The 18,385-nt window shown below is 40.1% G+C and overlaps 2 protein-coding genes across 10 annotated transcripts; one reads left to right on the top strand and one right to left on the bottom strand.

Moving 5' to 3' along the window:
- The first annotated feature begins 337 nt into the window (after positions 1 to 337).
- On the top strand, positions 338 to 8,861 carry fez2 (fasciculation and elongation protein zeta 2). 8 transcript variants are annotated; one of them, XM_011491822.3, is made up of 11 exons: positions 341 to 747; positions 3,172 to 3,280; positions 3,574 to 3,696; positions 4,006 to 4,147; positions 4,434 to 4,561; positions 4,691 to 4,840; positions 5,043 to 5,123; positions 5,529 to 5,604; positions 5,687 to 5,752; positions 5,954 to 5,982; positions 6,266 to 8,861. In XM_011491822.3, exons 1-10 carry the CDS (start codon positions 443 to 445, stop codon positions 5,962 to 5,964), a joined length of 1,191 nt encoding a protein of 396 aa, XP_011490124.1. In that variant the 5' UTR covers positions 341 to 442; the 3' UTR covers positions 5,965 to 5,982; positions 6,266 to 8,861. The 8 variants fall into 8 exon arrangements, 6 of the variants coding, with proteins under 6 accessions (XP_011490124.1, XP_011490122.1, XP_023808852.1 ...); XR_002293166.2 differs by having other exon boundaries at positions 5,687 to 5,982; XM_011491820.3 differs by lacking the exon at positions 5,954 to 5,982.
- A 14-nt stretch (positions 8,862 to 8,875) lies between these two features.
- Positions 8,876 to 14,201, bottom strand: LOC101166679 (usherin-like). Of its 2 annotated transcripts, XM_011491814.3 has the most exons (6): positions 13,938 to 14,201; positions 12,967 to 13,127; positions 10,794 to 10,892; positions 10,529 to 10,600; positions 10,274 to 10,435; positions 8,876 to 10,210 (listed from the first exon to the last, which is right to left on the bottom strand). In XM_011491814.3, exons 3-6 carry the CDS (start codon positions 10,872 to 10,874, stop codon positions 10,121 to 10,123), a joined length of 405 nt encoding a protein of 134 aa, XP_011490116.1. In that variant the 5' UTR covers positions 10,875 to 10,892; positions 12,967 to 13,127; positions 13,938 to 14,201; the 3' UTR covers positions 8,876 to 10,120. The 2 variants fall into 2 exon arrangements, with proteins under 2 accessions (XP_011490116.1, XP_023808853.1); XM_023953085.1 differs by lacking the exons at positions 12,967 to 13,127; positions 13,938 to 14,201 and adding an exon at positions 11,062 to 11,446.
- Positions 14,202 to 18,385: the final 4,184 nt, after the last annotated feature.

Genomic DNA, 18,385 nt, shown 5'->3' with positions numbered 1-18,385 from the left:
TAAAAAAAAAATCTCCCGAGTAGCAGAATACCCCAAATTTTGAAAATCAAATCAGCAATTTTTTAAAATGTCCCTGATTCTTTGTGACTTGTGATTACATCTTGAAATTTGTTGGAATTATAGATAAATATGATTTAAAGGATGGGCATTATTTTATCATTTTTATTGCTTCCTTAGATTTTCGCTTTTTTTTACTACTTTACAATTGGTGTATAATATTTTAGTAAGAAATACGAGAAAAGAAATGAAAAGAAGTACCCGAACTTGTTTGTTTTGATTCTCCTGAGGTGGGCGGGGCGACGCCGTGACGTCGCGTCCTCTCTCCTCCGTTCCGCTGCCCCGCCCTCGCCTGCTTTTACTCACCGAACGTCGTCTTTAGCCGAAGCCGAACACAGAGCTCCTCGACTGCCGGTGCTACACCGGCTGAGATCAAACGGCAGTCATGGCGGCGCCCTTAGCCCATTTCGACGAGGACTGGCAGGACTTCAACGAATTCCAGCCTTCGTCGGACTCTAACGAACAGCTGGACCAGCTGAATTCGAATGTCGGTGACCCGTCAGGCCTCGACGATTTCTCGGACTTGGACAACTGTTTCTCCGGAGAGATCTGCAGCTTCAAGTCGATGGAGGACCTCGTTCACGATTTCGACGAAAAGCTGACAGATTGCTTCCGAAACTTTAACACCACAACGGAAAACATAGCTCCAGTCAACCCTATAACGGAGGAAAACTTCCTGAAAGACGACGAGTGAGTTTGAGTTCTATGCGGCTTTTATTTCTGCCAACTTTTAATGGCACTGCTGCTCTGGTTCGAGGCGGTTTAGCCTCCGGTGCCTAGCATCCCCTTCATCTGTGTTAGCTTAGCTAGCTTCAATCAGTGTTGTGCAAAGTTTGGGTAGTAGATCAATGTTTATCCCTGAAAACTGTTGCGGTGCTTTCGAAAACCGTAAACGATTTTTTTTTTCATCTAAATATCTACATATTTATTTACTTCGTTGCAATTGACCAACTATCGTCTTGTTGTCGTGTTAAAATTGTGGCTCAGTCTTTAAATTGCCACGTTACCGATTTTTTATAGCATTTTTGTTAATTACAATTCACAGAATCCCAAGTTTTGCACAAATGTTTTACGAGTATTCTTGCTCAAATCATATGAACAAAACAGATTTCTTTTAAAATTGTTTATTATTATTATCATTATTTATTTATTTTTAATCCAAGTACTGCTTTTAATAGGTTACGTCTTACTAAGGAAATGTTCTGGCATCTCAGCTGGAAATCATAGCAGGAGCCGCGTGCCTGTTTTCAGCCAATCAGAGTAGACTTTGTTTTAACACTTCACTTGTTAGCCTTTAATTTCATCACGTGATCTCTAGGAACGTAGATTAAAATCCAAATATATAATCAAAATTATTTTAACTACATATTTAACCAGCACTGAAATGGAAAATGTTGCCTCCCCTCTGTTTTTTCTTTAATAAACATAACATTATTTAGGAAATGCATCCTTTGTTTCACCGTTGTTTTATGCACAAATCTTTCACCATTATTTACACTCATTTCAAACATGTTTTTATCAGCTAACAAATATATTCACTGAAACATGGTTTTTAGAAAATATTTTTTCAGTATTTTAGTTAATTTTAGTATTGAGTTGTTTTCATAATTGCTTAAATTACTGTCATTTTTTGAGTTTTCGTCAAAAAAACGTTCTCCAGGTAATGTCAGCTGCCAACTAGGTCTCTATAATCTATTCCTACTATCCAACCAGTTTGAGGCAAGTTGTTAATCAAAAGACCTGTATCATTATAAAGTAATTTCACAATGAAATAAATCGGTACGGGACTTCCCATGAATTCTTGTTTGTTTACACTTGATTATCTTGCAAGAAATACAAGGACTCTTGAAAACTTCACCTGTACTGTTCAGTATTCAGGTGTAGTCCACTGGTTGAAGTTTTAAAGTTTAAAGTTTAAAATGAGCCAATATTGACTGAATCCAATCGTTAAAATTAATCTTTACAGCCCTGCTGATTGTGTCTTTTAAGGATGTTTAATTAACTTTTAAGTACATTTTAACCTGCCTTTTTTAAGATACGTATTGTACACCTATTTACAAAAGTCAACAAGTAAACATGTAACCCAACCTAAAATTATCGGTGCAGAAATATTCCCAAATGCAATTTGGTGCTTAATTTTTTTAAATACATGTAATCGATTACAAGAAAAACACCAAAAACACAATTTTCATCAGAGTGGGTCTTTAAAAACTTGCTTATTTTCTGGTTATCTTCATTCTAACCTATCAGTTTAGTGACTTTATTGTCTGTCGCCCCAAAAACATTCTCTTTAGAATGAGAAGGTTGAGCAGACACGATGAAGGCTGCTAAAAACCAAAGGCAGCACACAGAGGGCAATAATTGGACGGCTGCCCGGTGAAGCCTGAAGACCTGTGCCAGGCTCAGGGAAGCACTTTTCTTTGTAGGACGTGTCCCGCCTCCTAACAAGTCATCAAGAAAGATCAGAGCTGAGAGGCGCTGCAGGACGACATGGGATGAAACCAGGATGTGCGTTTAGTGAGTTCCAGTCATAGTGGGTCAGAAAAGACGAGGAAGTTGTGTAATCATGCGTGCGATTTATAGATAAACACGAAAAACGCGCACAAACTGTAAGGGACGAGTGATTGTGGAGATGGGGTTGTGCTGCGATCACGTGTCTGAGACGCTGTTGAGGCTCGGGGCACAAACAGCCTTTGCTATTTTAAAGCGGCCCGACTGCTCGCCAAGCAGAACGTGATGACTTCAGGGAGAAACATGCGTGTTATATAAACCTCTGCTCGTACATGTGTGTGTGTGTATGGGAGCAAGAGAAGGGCTGTGATCTGTTGGAGCCAATGTGACACATGGGTTCACAGCATCCACCCTGTCACAGCCAAAAGTACATCTACTGAGTTAAAAGCCACTAAGTAGCAAATATTTTTACACTAAACTTGGTTTTACTGTCATCTATTGGCTCTGAAGAGCGTTCACGTTTGAGGAGGAAGATGTTGGACTTGAAGAAGAAGTGATCTGAACAGCTCATGCTGTGTCACGCTGCAAAGAGAAGGACATGTTTCCTCTTTTTTTGTTTGTGTGTGTATTTACTCTGTGTTGTCTCACTGCTGTGCGTTTCAGGGTGTGGAACGCTCTGACCAACAACTACGGCAACGTGATGCCTGTGGACTGGAAGACTTCCTACACTCGTACCCTACACCTTCCATCGCTCAAGCTCACGCAGAACGAGGTATCACATGCTGGATCACGTTTCAAGCAGGTCCTCAAAGTTATGAAAAACAAAGAGCTATAACTTTTAATCCTTTCTTTTTAGTAGAAACAGACAAAAATATGCCAGAAAATAGTTTTGTTTTTTGGCCTTCATCCTTCTGAGCAATTAACTCCTCAACAGGAATTTTCATGCAAGACAACAATATATAAAAAGACGAAAAGCCTCTTAGTGTGTTTTGTGTAAGAATAATTTTAAAATGATGCTTTGAATTTGTGCCTTTTGTCTAAAAAATCTGCTTTTTCTTTGGCCAGAAGTTGGATAATCAGTCGTTGGATCCGTCTGATGATGATGACGAGGAGCTGAGGGAACAGCTGGACATGCACTCCATCATCGTCTCCTGCATCAACGACGAGCCGCTCTTAACCGCAGACCAGGTCAGCCGCATTCAAGTTTCGCTATTGTAGTTTTTGGAGAAATATTTGAACGTAATTATGGTTACTTTTTTGAATTTACGCACAAATAAGGCTTTCTATCAACATTTTCTGAATGAATAAAAACTACATTTATATTGTAAACCACCCAAAAAATTTTTAAAGATCACAAAAGTCTTTAATTGGCATGTTTGAAGTTTTTCCAAACAGAGAAATGTCACACATTGTGTTAACATATGAAAACTGGTTTAAATCAGCTGAGAATAGACACCTGCAGCACCCCAGTGAGCATTTTGTTTTTGTTTTTTTCAGGTAATAGAGGAGATTGAAGAGATGATGCAGGAATCTCCAGACCCTGACGATGATGAGAGCCCCTCCCAGTCCGACTTGTCCATGCTCTCTCAGGACCTCCAGGGTTTGAAGCGGTCCGGCTCCAGCTCGAGCTACGAGGAACGTCAGTAATCCGGCATCCTGTTGGAATTTTGCTTCCGTTCCCCTTTTATCTCAGTCATAAGCGTGAATTTCACAGACATGTGAGGCGATTATGTAACACACGATATATGGCCCCAGATTAATGTGCACCGAAGCCATTCATGTGTGTTAAATGTGTTTTGGTGAATCATTTTTAACGTGTAGCTGAACCATTCCGGCATTCTTAGTAAACGTAAAAAGTGTTAACATCATTTGATCTTCTAAACTTCCTAACATCCCCTGAAGAACATGTGCTTCTGTGGTTGCAGGGCTGCGGCAGATGTCCATGTCAGAGCTCTCCCAGACTCTGGAGGAGGTGGAGACGGCCATTCGCCGCTACAGCGAGGAGCTGATCCAAGCCCTGGCACTGCGGGATGAGCTGGATTTTGAGAAGGAGGTTACTTTCCTCTTTCCTTTCTAACAGCCACATTTTATTTTTCTGTCATCTGCTTCACTGTGAGGATTTTGTGAAGTGCCAAAAATCAGATCCTCACGTGGATTTAAATGAGGTTTTCTTCCCCTGCAGGTTAAAAACAGCTTTATTTCGCTGCTGATTGACGTGCAGAACAGGCAGAAAGAACATCGTGAGCTGCGGCGAAAGAAGAAGAAAGTCAAAAGTGCATCTCTGTCGGGGCCAAACGGTCAGAGAGCAGCCAGCACGCATGTTCCCGGCACGGTTAGTCCATAGTCACACTCTGAAAACCTCTGCATGGTTTTTTTATAGCGATGCTTCATAAAATAGGCTAAGGAAACCTCTTCACACAGATCCAAGGAAAGTCTGAACGTTCGTTTGGGCTCCACAAAGCTGATTTTCTTTTACAGAAAGCTCTTCAACTGTCGGCAAACGTTCTTCTGCTCCTTCCTTTCGCTCTTTGTAGCTCCTCACTCTGGAGGGACTCTCCAATGTCATTCAAAACGGCTTCCGTCAAACTTTTGGCCACACAGGAGGGGACAAACAGGTGCCCCTGCTCCTTCTTTCACAGCTGATTCTTTTTTTATTCTTTTGTGTTTTTCCCATCGGCATGTTTATTTGCACTCCCCCTGCCATCACCGTTTTCTGGTGCCAGTTTTCCTTTGCCCTATTTTATTCATTCTGTTCTTTTTTGGCCTTATTCTGGTTTTCCCTCTTTTCTTTGAAACATTTCACTGACTTTTTTTTTTTTCAGCACAGCATTGTTCAGCTGCGACTTTTATTTTGGAGCTTCAACTTCATTCTGTTTTTGTTTTGAACCCAAAGTGGTGATGTTTGATTTCTAATTTCACGTCAAAAAATGTTATTCGTCAATTAACCAGCAGAGGGAGACAAACATCCTCACTGCTGCTTACTCAACATTTTGTGCATCTTGCACCCATTTTCCTTTCAGTACCTGACAACCGTAATCCCTTATGAAAAGAAAGCTGGCTCCCCTTGTGTAGAAGACCTTCAGATCCTCACAAAAAGTCAGTATATCCATGGAAACACACAAAAAATGTTTCCAAATGTTTCTCCTTTGCTGAGCATTCATTTGTTTTCTCCATACAGTCCTCCATGCCATGAGGGATGACAGTGACAAAGTTCCTGCTCTGCTCACAGACTACATCCTCAAAGGTAAACATTCACACCTTTCATGACCTTTTTGACCTCTTTATGTTATTTGCCCCCAAAACTGTCGATTGTTATTTAGGTTTATGATCTGCCATCACAAATTCTCAAAGTATTAGTTTTTTAATCCCAAACTGGTGAGCCTGGACTCTTTGTTAACATGTGCCTCCCTTGTCTCTCACCTGTGCTGCACTGTCCTTTGGGTAGCTCTGGTATGAGAGCAGTGGAACCTGGAGGTTTGTGAGATTAAACACAGATCCTTCACCTTCAGCTCTGTACCTCACACCCCCCTGCTCTTTTCTTCCTCTCTTAAACAGCCCCCCCCTCCGCCCTAGCGCCGCATTCGCATCCAAACTTGCTTAGAAGTCGCCAGCTTCTCACCCGTAGCTCCTGTTTCCTCCTCACTCAAAACACTCTGTCGTCTTTTAGTCGCCCTTCCATCGGCCACCGCTCTCCTTTAAGCTCCACAAGTCCTCAAAGCTCTTGTTTATTTCCCACGGCTGGTTTTTGTCTCCACAGTTCTTTGTCCGACGTAAAGTGGAAGTCCAGTGTTTCCAGAGTCGTCCATCCAGAAGAGGATGATTCAAGTCCTTCCTCTCTTCCTCCCCGATAGACTGGTTATTTTAAGCAGTTTGTTCTCTCTGCAATCCTTTGTTCTTACTTTTTCTACTTGTTTCTTTTTTGTTTTGTTTTTAATCTTGGCTGTAAGGTGACCTGCCAATAATCAGTGTTAGTCCAGACACCTTACTTCCTGTTCCTTTCAGGTGCTTTTGTATGTGAAGGATCAGGGAAACGACGAGGTGTTTCCCTTTTTCCAATCAGGGGGATGTCGTCCAATCTCTCTGTTTTTGTTCAATTAACATTCGTTTGTGTACGATTTTTCTTTTCTTTTTTTTAACGTTTCATTCTTAAACAAATCCTAGCATCCTGGCATTATTTCAGATTTTCACTTTCTGTCATGAAATCCTGCTTAATTGCACATTTTCAGTCTGGAAACTTTTAAGGACGTAACTGTAACTGAATTTAGTTTTTTTTTTTTTTCTGTTTTTTGTTTTGGTTTGTCCTCCATTTTGGCTAAAACTCATTTGTTTAAAAATGAAATATTTTCTACTCAATTGGGAGAAATTGCACAGCTGTGAATCCATTTGTCTTTTTTGCTATTTTTTAAAAAAAAGGGACAGAACAGAGCATATTTTTAAAAGAAAAGGGTTTATAGAAAGGTATTTTGTAATTGCTGTTTATAGACTCCCGAGTCCTCTCATAGTTCCCCCAACTCCTCTTTTTAGTTGCAGCCAAACATTTGGTTTTGTTGTTGACTTAATTAAGTAGTTTAGGTCTAGATTAAAAGCTCCATGATAGGTTTTAGATTGCAGTGGTTTGAAACGTATGGTAGCACTTTACTCTGTCAATGATCTGGTTTTGTGGTTGTGAGAAAATCCTGTTAGGAGCCTCAGCCTGCGGAGAATCATGCAGCGGTTTCCTTTATTAGGAGAAGTGGCTGTGAGCGTTAGCACCGCCATAGAGGGGCCCTTTCAGTTTTTACCAGACAATAAAACAAAGATGTTGAGGTCAATTGAATTGGTGCTGCAGCGATGAAATGTTTCTTTTTTATGTCCAAGGTTTGAAAAAACAAAAAGAAAACGGTTGTCTTTCCTGATTTTGGTCAACCGAGGACGTAAAGACCCACTCTGATCAACCTTTGACCTCTTGTCAAGGCGTTCTCTGTGGTCGTTTAATTAGGATTAAGCCATTTTAGAGGAAATAAATACCCGTGTTGTTTTCTAGGACAGAGTTTTTGCAGGAATTCATTTGAAATTTTACCCTCCCCGTTTGCTGAGAGCTCTCTGTTTACACTTTCTCCCGCCAGCTTACAGCCCCTCACACCCCCCAACCCAGTATTACCGGAGCGTCATAAAAATATCCAGCAGTATCTAGTCTTCTCGCCCAGCGTATTTTCTATCAATTGTGACCTTTTTAAAACTTTCAGACTGCATTTTTATTCTCCTCCTAATTCACAACAATTTTGAATCAAACAAGTCTCAGAAATGCACCTTGAAGCTTAATTTAGTTTATATATGTCTTCCAGCATGAGCGAAATGCCACAAGAACATGTTAAAAACAGCATTTTCATCAGAGTGGGTCTTCAAACCTTTTTTTTTTTTTAGGATTAAGTCTGAATTCTTTCATTCTTTTTCTGTGCGCGAGGCGTTTATTTATTCTGCGCAGCAACCCCCCCCCCCCCCCCCCACCAGAAAAAGAGATGGAAGAGAGGCTGCCTGTAATGGCAGAGTTTCCCTTTCTGACCATGAGCCCCCACACAGGGAAACCTTCAGATCTCTAGCTGCTCCAGCCATCAGATCCCTCAGGTACAGACGGCAGATCTTTGACTCTTTCTTCATCCGTGCAAAGACGTATTGTCATCGCCTTGGCCAGAATTATAAATAAAATGAATATTTAAATGCTTTGAAGTTGTAGTTGGCTGGATGGGGCTGCAGCATCTGCTCAATGAAAGGGAACTAAAGTTGATGATGGGACTTATTTTCTTAAAAAAGGATTTTTCTTGATTCTGCACAGAGGGAAGCTGACATATCAGTGGTCCATTTATAGTTTCTGAATGAGAACCACAGCTCACAGTGCTATATAGAAATATATATGAAAACAATGAGGGGACAGCAGGGCCTGCATGCACTTTACTGCTGCGAGCCGGTTTCCCAGAATTCCTTTGTAAACAGACATTTTGTTAAGACACTACAGAAAGCCTAGGATTCAGTTTAGTTTGGTTCAAATCTGATGATGCTGCAGACATCTATGGCAATACTGTTGATGAGGATTTTCTAATCCGCCTCTCTTGGCAAACATATCAGTGCAACTCAAATGACAGATTTATACTTATATGTCTTTGAAAAAGAACAAAAAAAACAAAGCAAGAGGCTGCCTTTCTAAATGTGTACGTTCATGACCTCTTAATGCAAAGGTAATCCCTCAGTCTGAGGGTTTATGTTTACTGTTTCCTGTGGATTTGCAGTATATTAATTTATTATGTAAATGTTTTGTAACCATGGCTGTTAAAGTGTTTTACATTGCACCTCATTTAAAATAAAAAGAGTACATGTTCGGATCTGTGTGGCATTTTTTTTTTATCAATCCATTCAGTTTAAGACTGTTAGAGCATTGATTTTATTAAAATAAACTCTCAGTGATCTGAAGTTGGGCTCCAAGTTTGGTTTTTGTGTCTGATTTTCCATTTTTCCCCTTAAAAAATCTTAGGTTTCCTGTTTATACAAATTTAATCTGAAGTACGTAAGGATGAAAAAAACATTTTCACTGTGGATTAAATGACGTTTGCATGGATTTGGTTTGTGTTTCAGGTCAGTGTTTCACCTACATTCACAGGGAACGCAGTCAGTCGCCACGAGTGAAGAAAAAACCTGTGATTCTGTAAAGAATTCTGAATTTAATCTCGAGAGCATTGGTGATGTTCCTAGAACAGTAAAAGAAATCAAACAAAAATTACAAGATTGAAGTAAATCTGGAGAATCGAGTCACAATTCTGAGACAACACCTCAGAATTTTGAAAAGAAAATTTAGAATTATGAGAATAAAGGTTGAAATGTTATAATTACACAATAAAAATCACTTCTGGGAGTTTTTGTATTCTAGATTTACTCCCAGAAATTTTGTTCTTTTTTTCAATGATCCTGATGCATCTTTGCAAATATTCAGGATTTTGTAAAACAAAAACAGTTTGTTTGTTTTTTTATGTTGACACGAAAAAACAATTAAAATTGACCCCTCGCCATTTAATCTCCACCTCTAGATGAACTCTTCAGGGTGTGATCCAACAGGTGAGAGCTTGTGAATTCTGTTTCCATTTTTGGAAAGGTCATGAACTTTGTCATCTATGTTGGTTATACATAAGATAACGACATCTCGCTTAACCCTTGTGCTATCCTAGGCACTTTAATGTTGGGAGTTGGGTCACCTAGACCCACTAGACAGTGCTCTGAACCTTTTTTCTTCAATGATTTGTGATCTTCACTGGTGTCCATGGATTACATGAAATCTTTCCACCTTTATCCACCTTTGTCATGGTAGGGAGAACACGTCAATGTAAGGGTGGGGTCATCTAAGATAGCACAAGAGTTAAAGAGCTGTTCTTGATTTTGTGACAGTGATCCAAATACTAACAGAATTCCACTTGTGGTTGAAGATCCCATTTTCTTCTCGCTCTTTGCATCAGTTTCAGTGTCTGATATGCATCTCGTTTTTCTTCCCACCCTTCACTGCTTCCCTGTCCAGCTGCATAGATGCTGTAAAAGCCAACATCTGTATGAAAAATGTTCAAGCTGTTTAAATCCAGGTGTGCCGTCCGGGTCACAGGTTGGTGTCGTTGAACATGGTATGCTCCTTTCTCACAGTGCTGAAGCCTTTGATGGTTTCAACGAATTCCTCATCATCCATGAACTAAGAAGGAGAAGAAAGATCAGAGCCATAACTGATGTCCATATCGTCCTACGTGGATCTCACCATCCCGCTGTCGTGGCCGGAAATGTTTGGGTCCCACACATCGTCCTCCAGCGACTTCCCGTCCATCAGCTGGCTGATGCTGCGCCTCAGGGAGGTCCCGCTGACGATGCTCAGTGGCTGAGGAACCTCGTCTTCAGGGTCACACTTTGCTTCCAGGACTTCCTGCAGGCGGGGGCGGAGGGGGGTGGGGTGGGGGCACACGCAGGAAGCATCACAGTCCCACTCTCCAAAGAATGTGACTCACTGGCGTTTTACCTCTATCTTCATGGTGAAGCCTTTGAGAGTCACGCTGGAGGAGAAGCCCGTCGTGTCGGGGACGGTGTCAAACTAAAAACAAAAAAAGGGAAGAATTTGCATGACTAGATATTCAGAAATTACTACTATAGTTAATTCTGCTTAACTGGGGCTCTGTGTGCAGAGAGGAAACTCAAATATTAGCGTGAGGTTAAATTCAATTTAAAGTTTAAAGATCTGAAAATATTAAAAATAAAATTGTTGAGGAAAAAGCCGCTCACCCTACCAAGACAGAGTTGCTGGGAGGATAAACAGCCATTGGGCTCCTCTTATGCATGGCCGCCAGAGGAGGTCTTTCACGAGGCATGTGAGGTTTGCTCAGAGCCTGCAAAGACACCAAAGTTTCTCCTCTGAGTTTTACTTTCCTGAGCAGTTTCTGCAACCATTAAGTCACCTAATTCAGGGCCTAATTCAGGGCCATGCACGAACAACGAACGTGCATGGCCCTGAATTAGGTGACTTAATGGTTGCAGAAACTGTTCAGTCACACTTACATAAACGTCGGTGACAGCAGTGGAACTGCGGACATGCTGGGAGGGCAAAAGGGGAAAACCACACAGCTGAGGTTTTGCGTTTGACTCTCCGCTTGCTGGTTCACTCTCAGCATGTGCCACAGCGCCCCTATGTTGCTGCAACTGGTGGCTTCCTTTAGAGCCGCAAGGGTTTGTGGGAATAGTGGTGTGTTGTAGGAATCCCACTGCTGCCACCAATGTTGCTTAGTTGCAAACAAAACCAGTACCTCACAGTGACTTCTACTTCTTTGTTCAAAATTTCATCCTTTCTGGGGCCTTTTAATTTTTTGGTTTGTTACACCGCCTAGTGGTTGAATTGGTTTGGAAGTTTGTTTGGTTCTGAAAACATCACCTTTATACTACTTATAATAAACAACAATCAACGTTAACCAAAAAAGGCTGAAGCATCATGCTGATCAAAGCCCATCCAATAAAAAAAAAAAATAATAATAAAATTCACACACAAACAAAAATTAACATCAAGTTGACAAATTGGCCACAAACGTAAAATCAAAAACATCTAACCAAATACATATTCAAATAAATACATATATCGTTTTACCAGTATCCATCAGTTATTTGACATTTTAACAGTATCCTAATTTTTTATCCAAACAGTTGCAACTTTTTGTTCCAAAAACAGAAGGATGTCTCCATTTTACTTTGCATTATTAAAACACAAAATTACTTCTAAAATTATAATGTTCCTCTTGTCTTTTAAAAAACGACCTCTTAAGGTCAAACAACATTTAAAGGCACAAATTAAAATGTCCCATATCCACAAATATGAAAGTCTTTGGTTTTTTAAATAGTGCATTTGTAGACTCACATTTATCTATCTCTCTAAATGCTCTTTTTTGAAGCTTGATTATAGGATTGATATTTGTTTTGTGGATATTTCCCTAGATTTCACTACAATACTGGACGTATGGAGGATTTAAGGTTGATTCAAGTTGGTTTTGTGGATGATACTATAGTTTAGATGTTCAACATTTGGTTCCCACTGTCAGGGTTCTGACTTTTTCCTTAATAAAGAGAAGAATCACACAGGAGATGAGAACTTTTGCTAGACTTCTGCAGAAGGAGAATCGGTCTGTGACAGCGCAAACTGTCACAGAGGAGTTCTGCCTTCCCAGTGTATCCAGTCTGGTTTTATTGGTGGCCGGGTTTGATAACATAAAAGTAGGTCATTCAGTCAAGCAGTACAGGAACATCATATTCTTGTATAATCAGAACTTTTCAGGTCATTGTTTTCTTACTGAAAGATAGAACTTAGACAATCATATCATGGTGATAATAGCGTGTAAGCAAATGATAATTACATAACCCTAACACCCACCTAAACTGATGGGCCATTGAAACTCAGAGTAATTTTGTTTCATGACAACTTTAAATTTCTATCCCGTTAAAATGAAGTTTGTTGATTTAATTTGCTTTATTTGTTCCAAAAACACAAGATTTTTCTTTTCTTTTCGTTTAAATGAACTTGTTCATCTTAAAGTGGTGTTTAACCCTTGTGCTATCTTAGATGACCCCACCCTTACATTGACGTGTTTTCCCAACCATGACAAAGGTGGATAAAGGTGGAAAGATTTCATGTAATCCATAGACAACAGTGAAGATCAAAAATCATTGAAGAAAAAAGGTTCAGCGCACCGCACTGTCTAGTGGGTCTAGATGACCCAACGCCCAATGGTAAAGTGCCTAGGATAGCACAAGGGTTACATGTTACCAACTCCCTTTGTATTTCTAAAATGAATTAAATAATGCATAAGCCTGAACAACATGAATTCATATCAGATGTAAAAATGACAAACTGATAAATTTGTAATGACAAATAGTTTTGTTGTTGTTGTTTTTAATGGTGTTGGAGCACTTTTCCCTTACCTTATGGAGCACCACACCCAACACAACAGCCAGCAGCAGCAGGGCAATGCCTGCCAGAACAACGATGAACCACAGCTCCTGCACCAGCCGCCCGTCTCCCTGTCCTCCCTCTGTCTGATCAACGCCACCTCCTCCGCCAGGAGTGGTGGAGCCCACCGAATCTGGATGAAACATTGGGATTAAAATGTCTTCACCACAGCAGACCTGCAAGTTGGCGATTGCAGCAGAATCTGTTTATTTTCAAGATTTATTAGATAAGAAAATATCCAAATTATGATTGCGAGGGGCCAAATGATTTGACAGGTTCAAATCATTTTTGACTTGAAAAATACTTAAAATATCATTTTAAAGGAACACAAACCAAACTAATTAAGTTGTAACAAATAATCAAAGATATTTACTTGTTGAAAAGGTTTTTATAATGGACATGAAGAAACATAACACACTAAAAACATTCACATGTGCTTCAGTGAACCCATGGGAATATTTGATGGAATTTTGTACAGTTTTTTTGCCAATTTATTTTCCAAAAACTGTAGGAATAAGTCCCTAAAATTATGGTTTACTGCCGTGAGAGTATTGCTTTGCAAGTCAAGTTATGCATGTATAGGTTTTCACTGGGTTTTTCTGATACTTTTTCCTCTTGATGTGCAGCTGGATGTTTGTGGACATAAAGAGAAACAACTTTGTGAGGTGTCCACTCAAACCTTGTGGTTTTTTGTTGATGTGTGCACAATGTGGGACTGAAAGATGAGGACATGCGTCTTTGGAGGAGATGGCATTGAAACTGGAGACATGCTTTCTTCCATGGCCTGGTTTCTAGGCTTTAGATATGCCACCAGTGTCGAGCGTCGGACACGTCTTAGGATTTATTTATACTCCTAATTAATGGTTGTAAATGTATAGAAGAGTCTAAAAATGCTGTACAGACACATTTTGGTCCTAAAAAGTCTCCAAAAGAAGGAACTCACCAGTGCTGAGGTCCGTCTTTCGGCTTGCAGAGGCTTCTGGCAGCCCCACCCCCCAGACTCAAAAGACCCAAAAGGCTAAAAGCCCGCTGAGTGTTTAGGATCCCTCCTGTCGACCCATCAGCAAGTTCCACCTGAAGCCTTTACTAACCAATTGGGTTGATTTGCAGTCACACAGGTAAGTACAGGTGTGAAAAGAATTGTTTGGAAATCTGTCTTTTTCTCCATCTGCTGATCTGTAGGAAGTGCAGGGAACTTTATGAAAGGGCCTCAACAACCTCCATGTGCAATCCTCTGAAACACCCGACAGACAGCCTTTGCTTTTCCTCAGCAGCGCCATGGTAACAGTGGGGTGTCAGGTTTCGGTTACCTGGGGAGCCTTGGTTGTAGAATATCAGCTCCTGACTCTGCAGACTTGTAACATCAGTGTTGGAAAACTGTGGATCCATTTCTTTTGTACATTAAAGCTTGTTGCACTATTTAATGGTGCAATGAAAGAATATCAAGAAGGCATGACATTGCAAATGATGAACATTTGGAAAAACAGTTGCTCTATTTCCTACTGAAATCCTCTTGCCTTAATTGACATGAATGCAGAATAAAGCACCATTTGGAAAAAGCAATCCCATCCCTGGTACTGTTTCACTCTCAACCACATGGTGGCGCTAAGCAGCAGCTTTTTGTCACGTATGTCCTTCTGAATGAGACTTCAGACAATGGTCATAGAGAAAAGCAGTCCTGCACTGCAATCCTCAGTGCATCGGCACAGGTTTCCTGGGTTTACGTTTCTTTATTGGATGATCAGATGTGACCATGTGATGAAGGAGAACTTCATTCTCAGTTGACTGGTAGTGCAAACTTTCTATTCGCTTAACAGAGACATTTGTTTTTGTGATCCATGTGAAGCTCAAGAGCTGCCAAAATCCAAGATCCCCCAAAATTTTCAAATTAGGCATTATCCCCTTTAATATGGATTAATCCTAATCTCAGTGTAGTATCCTATACATGGCCTATTTCAGTTTTTCTTTACTCATTTTCAATCTGTCTGAAATGTTTCATGCACTTTTTAAATCCACTTTGCTGTCTTCAAATTCATTTTTGTGAACAAAAGAAAATCAGTAAAAATAAGTGAAATTTAAATTCAAATTTAACTTTATTTATATGGCACGTTTCCTGCTAAAAACATATCAAAGTGCTTTACATAATAAAGTAACTAATAGTTGTATAGTAGTAATAATAGTAGTAGAAATAAGACAAAATGCCTTTAAAATTTTCGAACCGTTTTTTTTCTTTAAGATTTATCACCAGGATACATGGGTTTGCACACAACTGCAATTAAAAATGACGAATGAAGATAATGACCTAGCTGATAAGCCAGATCTTAGCTCAAACTTCTAAAATCCTTATTATTTTTATGCTTAATTTAACTCCACCACACATTTTTATTAGTTTTTATTTTTACAGGTTTCATCAAAGTGACTCAAGCTCCAGATGCTTCCATATTTTTACAGATTGCTGCCCTCAAGTGGTAGGAGAGTGCTATTACATGATAAAAAGCAATTGGATAAAAAAAATCCTTCTATACTTGCAGCAGTTATTAGCTGGATCATGTTTCTTTTTTTGCCATGTCTTAATGTAACGTTTTCATTTTATAATTAAATCCTAAAAACTCAAATTTAATTCATTTTTTTAAAAACAAAAAGCACAATATTATAGCTTCATGACATGGTGCCTTATCCTACTGGAAGTAACACCAGAAGATGGTTTACTGTGGTCATAAAGGGATGGACATGGTCATTAACAACACTCAGGTAGAATTTGATGTTGTTAAGATGCTCAATTATACTAACGGGCCCAAAATGTGCCAAGAAAGTATCCCCCACACCATGACACCACCACCACCAGCCTGCACTGTTGATACAAGGCAGGACGGATCCATGCTTTTATGTTGTTGATGCCACATTCTGACCCTACCTTCTGAATGTTGCAGCAGAAACAGAAACTCATCAGACCAAGCTTTTTTAATCTTTTAATGTCTAATTTTAGTGAGTCGGTGTGAATTGTTGCCTCAGTTTCCTGTTCTTAGATGACAGGAATTCCTGTTGTCTTTCTATCAGCTGGAGCTAGTCTGGCTATTCTCCTCTGACCTCTGGTATCAACAAATCATTTCTGGTCACAGAACTGCAGCTCACTGGATAATTTCTCTTTCTGGACCATTATCTGTATAAACCCTAGAGATGGTTGTGGGTGAAAATCCCAGTAGACCAGCAGTTTCTGAAATACTCAGACCAGCCCATCTGGCACAAAAAAACCATTTCACATCCAAAGTCACTTTCACCTTTCCTTCTCCTTCTGAGGCTCGGTTTGAACTGCAGCAGTCGTCTTGACCATCTAAATGCCTAAATTGCCATGTGATTGGCTGATTAAAAATTTGTGTTAACGAGCAGTTGGACATATATTTGTATAGAGATATGTGTGTACAATTCTATATATTTAAACTATTTTTTTCCTTTACTAAAGAGCCTTTCAATTTTCAGAGATGACAACTAAACTAAAATGACTCAAGTCTTTAAAAGTGCAGTCGTTGGTCAACAGTCCCCCCCCCCCCCCCCCCATTTAGTCCCTGTTGTACAATTTATATATTTCTTTTTTTTGTTAGAGAGGCTCTACTCCATTTAATATCCTAATCAGCATTCATACCTTGGCACAACGATTCTGGAAAATGCTTTTTTTATTGAGGAAGTGATCTCACCCTTGAGTGCCAGAATCAGCCTTTTTTACAGCCCATCTCCTTCAGACCTCATCCATCACCGTGGTGTCTGAGCAGCGCAGCCGCCAGACACACACTAACTCATTTAAGGAGGCGGCGTATCACTCAACAATGCTAATTCGCTTACGGACGGCAGGCGTGATGAAAATTCTCCAGCTTCCTCCGAATCCCTTTGCATTCTCGGTTGCTTTGAACCTCAGATGAAAGCTGTTTGGCTACAAAAACATGCTGTGTTCACTCATATTTGTTTTTGTTGACAGCCATGTGCAGAGTTACAACCTTCATGTAATCTTTTCACATAAAAACAACCAAAAATATTTAATTAAATGCACTCTTTAGTATTCAGTTACTAGTACAGTTGGTAAAACAGGCGGAAGGTTCCAAGTTTCTGGAGTTAAGTTGGTGTCTTTCTTAGGGCAGGGACAGAATTTGAAAGGATTCTTCCAAACTCACGTTTCTTTTCTTTTTCTTTTTCAGATTTTGTCCAAATTGACTTAATTTCAGTCCCATATTTCAGTGGATCACTTCATATTTACTTCTGGAATAAACCAATAAACAATAAAGAAAAAAAATCCCAGATGGATCTGGACAGTTTCGCAGGATCCCAAACCATCACTCTTCTGCTGCCATGCTTGACAACAGGATCTCATTGCGCTGGAAAAGGATTCAGATAATAAAGCTAAACATTATCCCAGGGAATTTCAGAAAATCTCCCTCTTGTTTTTATCTTTTTTGTGGTAGACGGGTCTCTCCTGATGGGTTGGAAAGGTGTGCGCTGTCGCCTCACAGCGAGAAGGCCTTGGTTCAAATCCTCCTTGAGCCCTCTCTGTGTGGAGTTCTTGTGCACATAAGGGTACTCTGTCTTCCTCCCAATGTCCAGAAGCAGGCCTCTGATCTGGTGATCCTGAGGTGTACATGTGTGTCTGTGGCCCTGCAACAGACTGGCGACCTGTTTAGGGGGTCCCCCGCCACTAGGCTCCATGACACATCGCCAAGCAAACTATTGACGTTCAGCCTTTTTTTTTGTTTTTAAATGAGACCATCAAGAGTTTGAATATTTAACATCTCTTTGGGTGTTTTTTCCCCCACAGCTTTAAGAGCAGCAGCTTCGTTTATGAAGATTTCTGCTTCATAACCAATAGTTTTATGAAGATACTTGGTTTTGCACACGTTTTCTTTTTAATTTGGATTTTCTTCTTCATCTATTTCCTATTTTTCCAAATGAACAAAGGCAATAAAAATGTGTTTTTTGCAGACAACAGACAAAAAAAAAGTAGATGCTAAATGCCTCTTGGAATCACCTTTGCGCACCACCAGATTTTTCAAACATAATTCTTTCTCCTGTGTACATACAGCCATGACATGCAGGTTGCATGAAGAACGGGGGACAGATCGATAAACACACAATGCACTCAGGTCCACCTGCTCCAAATAGAACGTATCAAATGTTTCAGCCGCTTGTAGAGGAAGACGAGTGCAGACTTTGTCACTATAAATAGTGAACCAGACGGGGAGTTTTGTTTCTTGCTGGATCAGTGTGACAAAGCGATGAGTCGGACGCCTCCATCCAGCGCTCTCCGGGGTTACTGCTCCACTTCATTATACTGTGGATGTTAATTAGAAATCTCCATTCTGCTGGACTCCTACGGCCTAAATGCACCATAAAGGGCTCTGCGTTGTA

The sequence above is a fragment of the Oryzias latipes genome, chromosome 24 (assembly GCF_002234675.1).
Source record: "Oryzias latipes chromosome 24, ASM223467v1".
Taxonomy (NCBI): domain Eukaryota; kingdom Metazoa; phylum Chordata; class Actinopteri; order Beloniformes; family Adrianichthyidae; genus Oryzias; species Oryzias latipes.
Note: the sequence above shows the minus strand (reverse complement) of the source record. Positions and strands in the feature narration are given on the sequence as shown.

What these genes read in the sequence shown, in the direction of transcription:
- fez2 (XM_023953083.1), top strand. Translation starts at nt 443, where the DNA reads ATGGCGGCGCCCTTAGCCCATTTCGACGAGGACTGGCAGGACTTCAAC. An exon ending in CAGCTCGAGCTACGAGGAAC is followed by an intron (nt 4,148 to 4,433) that starts GTCAGTAATCCG and finishes CTGTGGTTGCAG; the next exon opens with GGCTGCGGCAGATGTCCATG. An exon ending in ACACAGGAGGGGACAAACAG is followed by an intron (nt 5,124 to 5,528) that starts GTGCCCCTGCTC and finishes TTTTCCTTTCAG; the next exon opens with TACCTGACAACCGTAATCCC.
- LOC101166679 (XM_011491814.3), bottom strand. Translation starts at nt 10,874, where the DNA reads ATGCCTCGTGAAAGACCTCCTCTGGCGGCCATGCATAAGAGGAGCCCA. An exon ending in GCTTCACCATGAAGATAGAG is followed by an intron (nt 10,436 to 10,528) that starts GTAAAACGCCAG and finishes CCCCGCCTGCAG; the next exon opens with GAAGTCCTGGAAGCAAAGTG. An exon ending in CCGGCCACGACAGCGGGATG is followed by an intron (nt 10,211 to 10,273) that starts GTGAGATCCACG and finishes TCTCCTTCTTAG; the next exon opens with TTCATGGATGATGAGGAATT.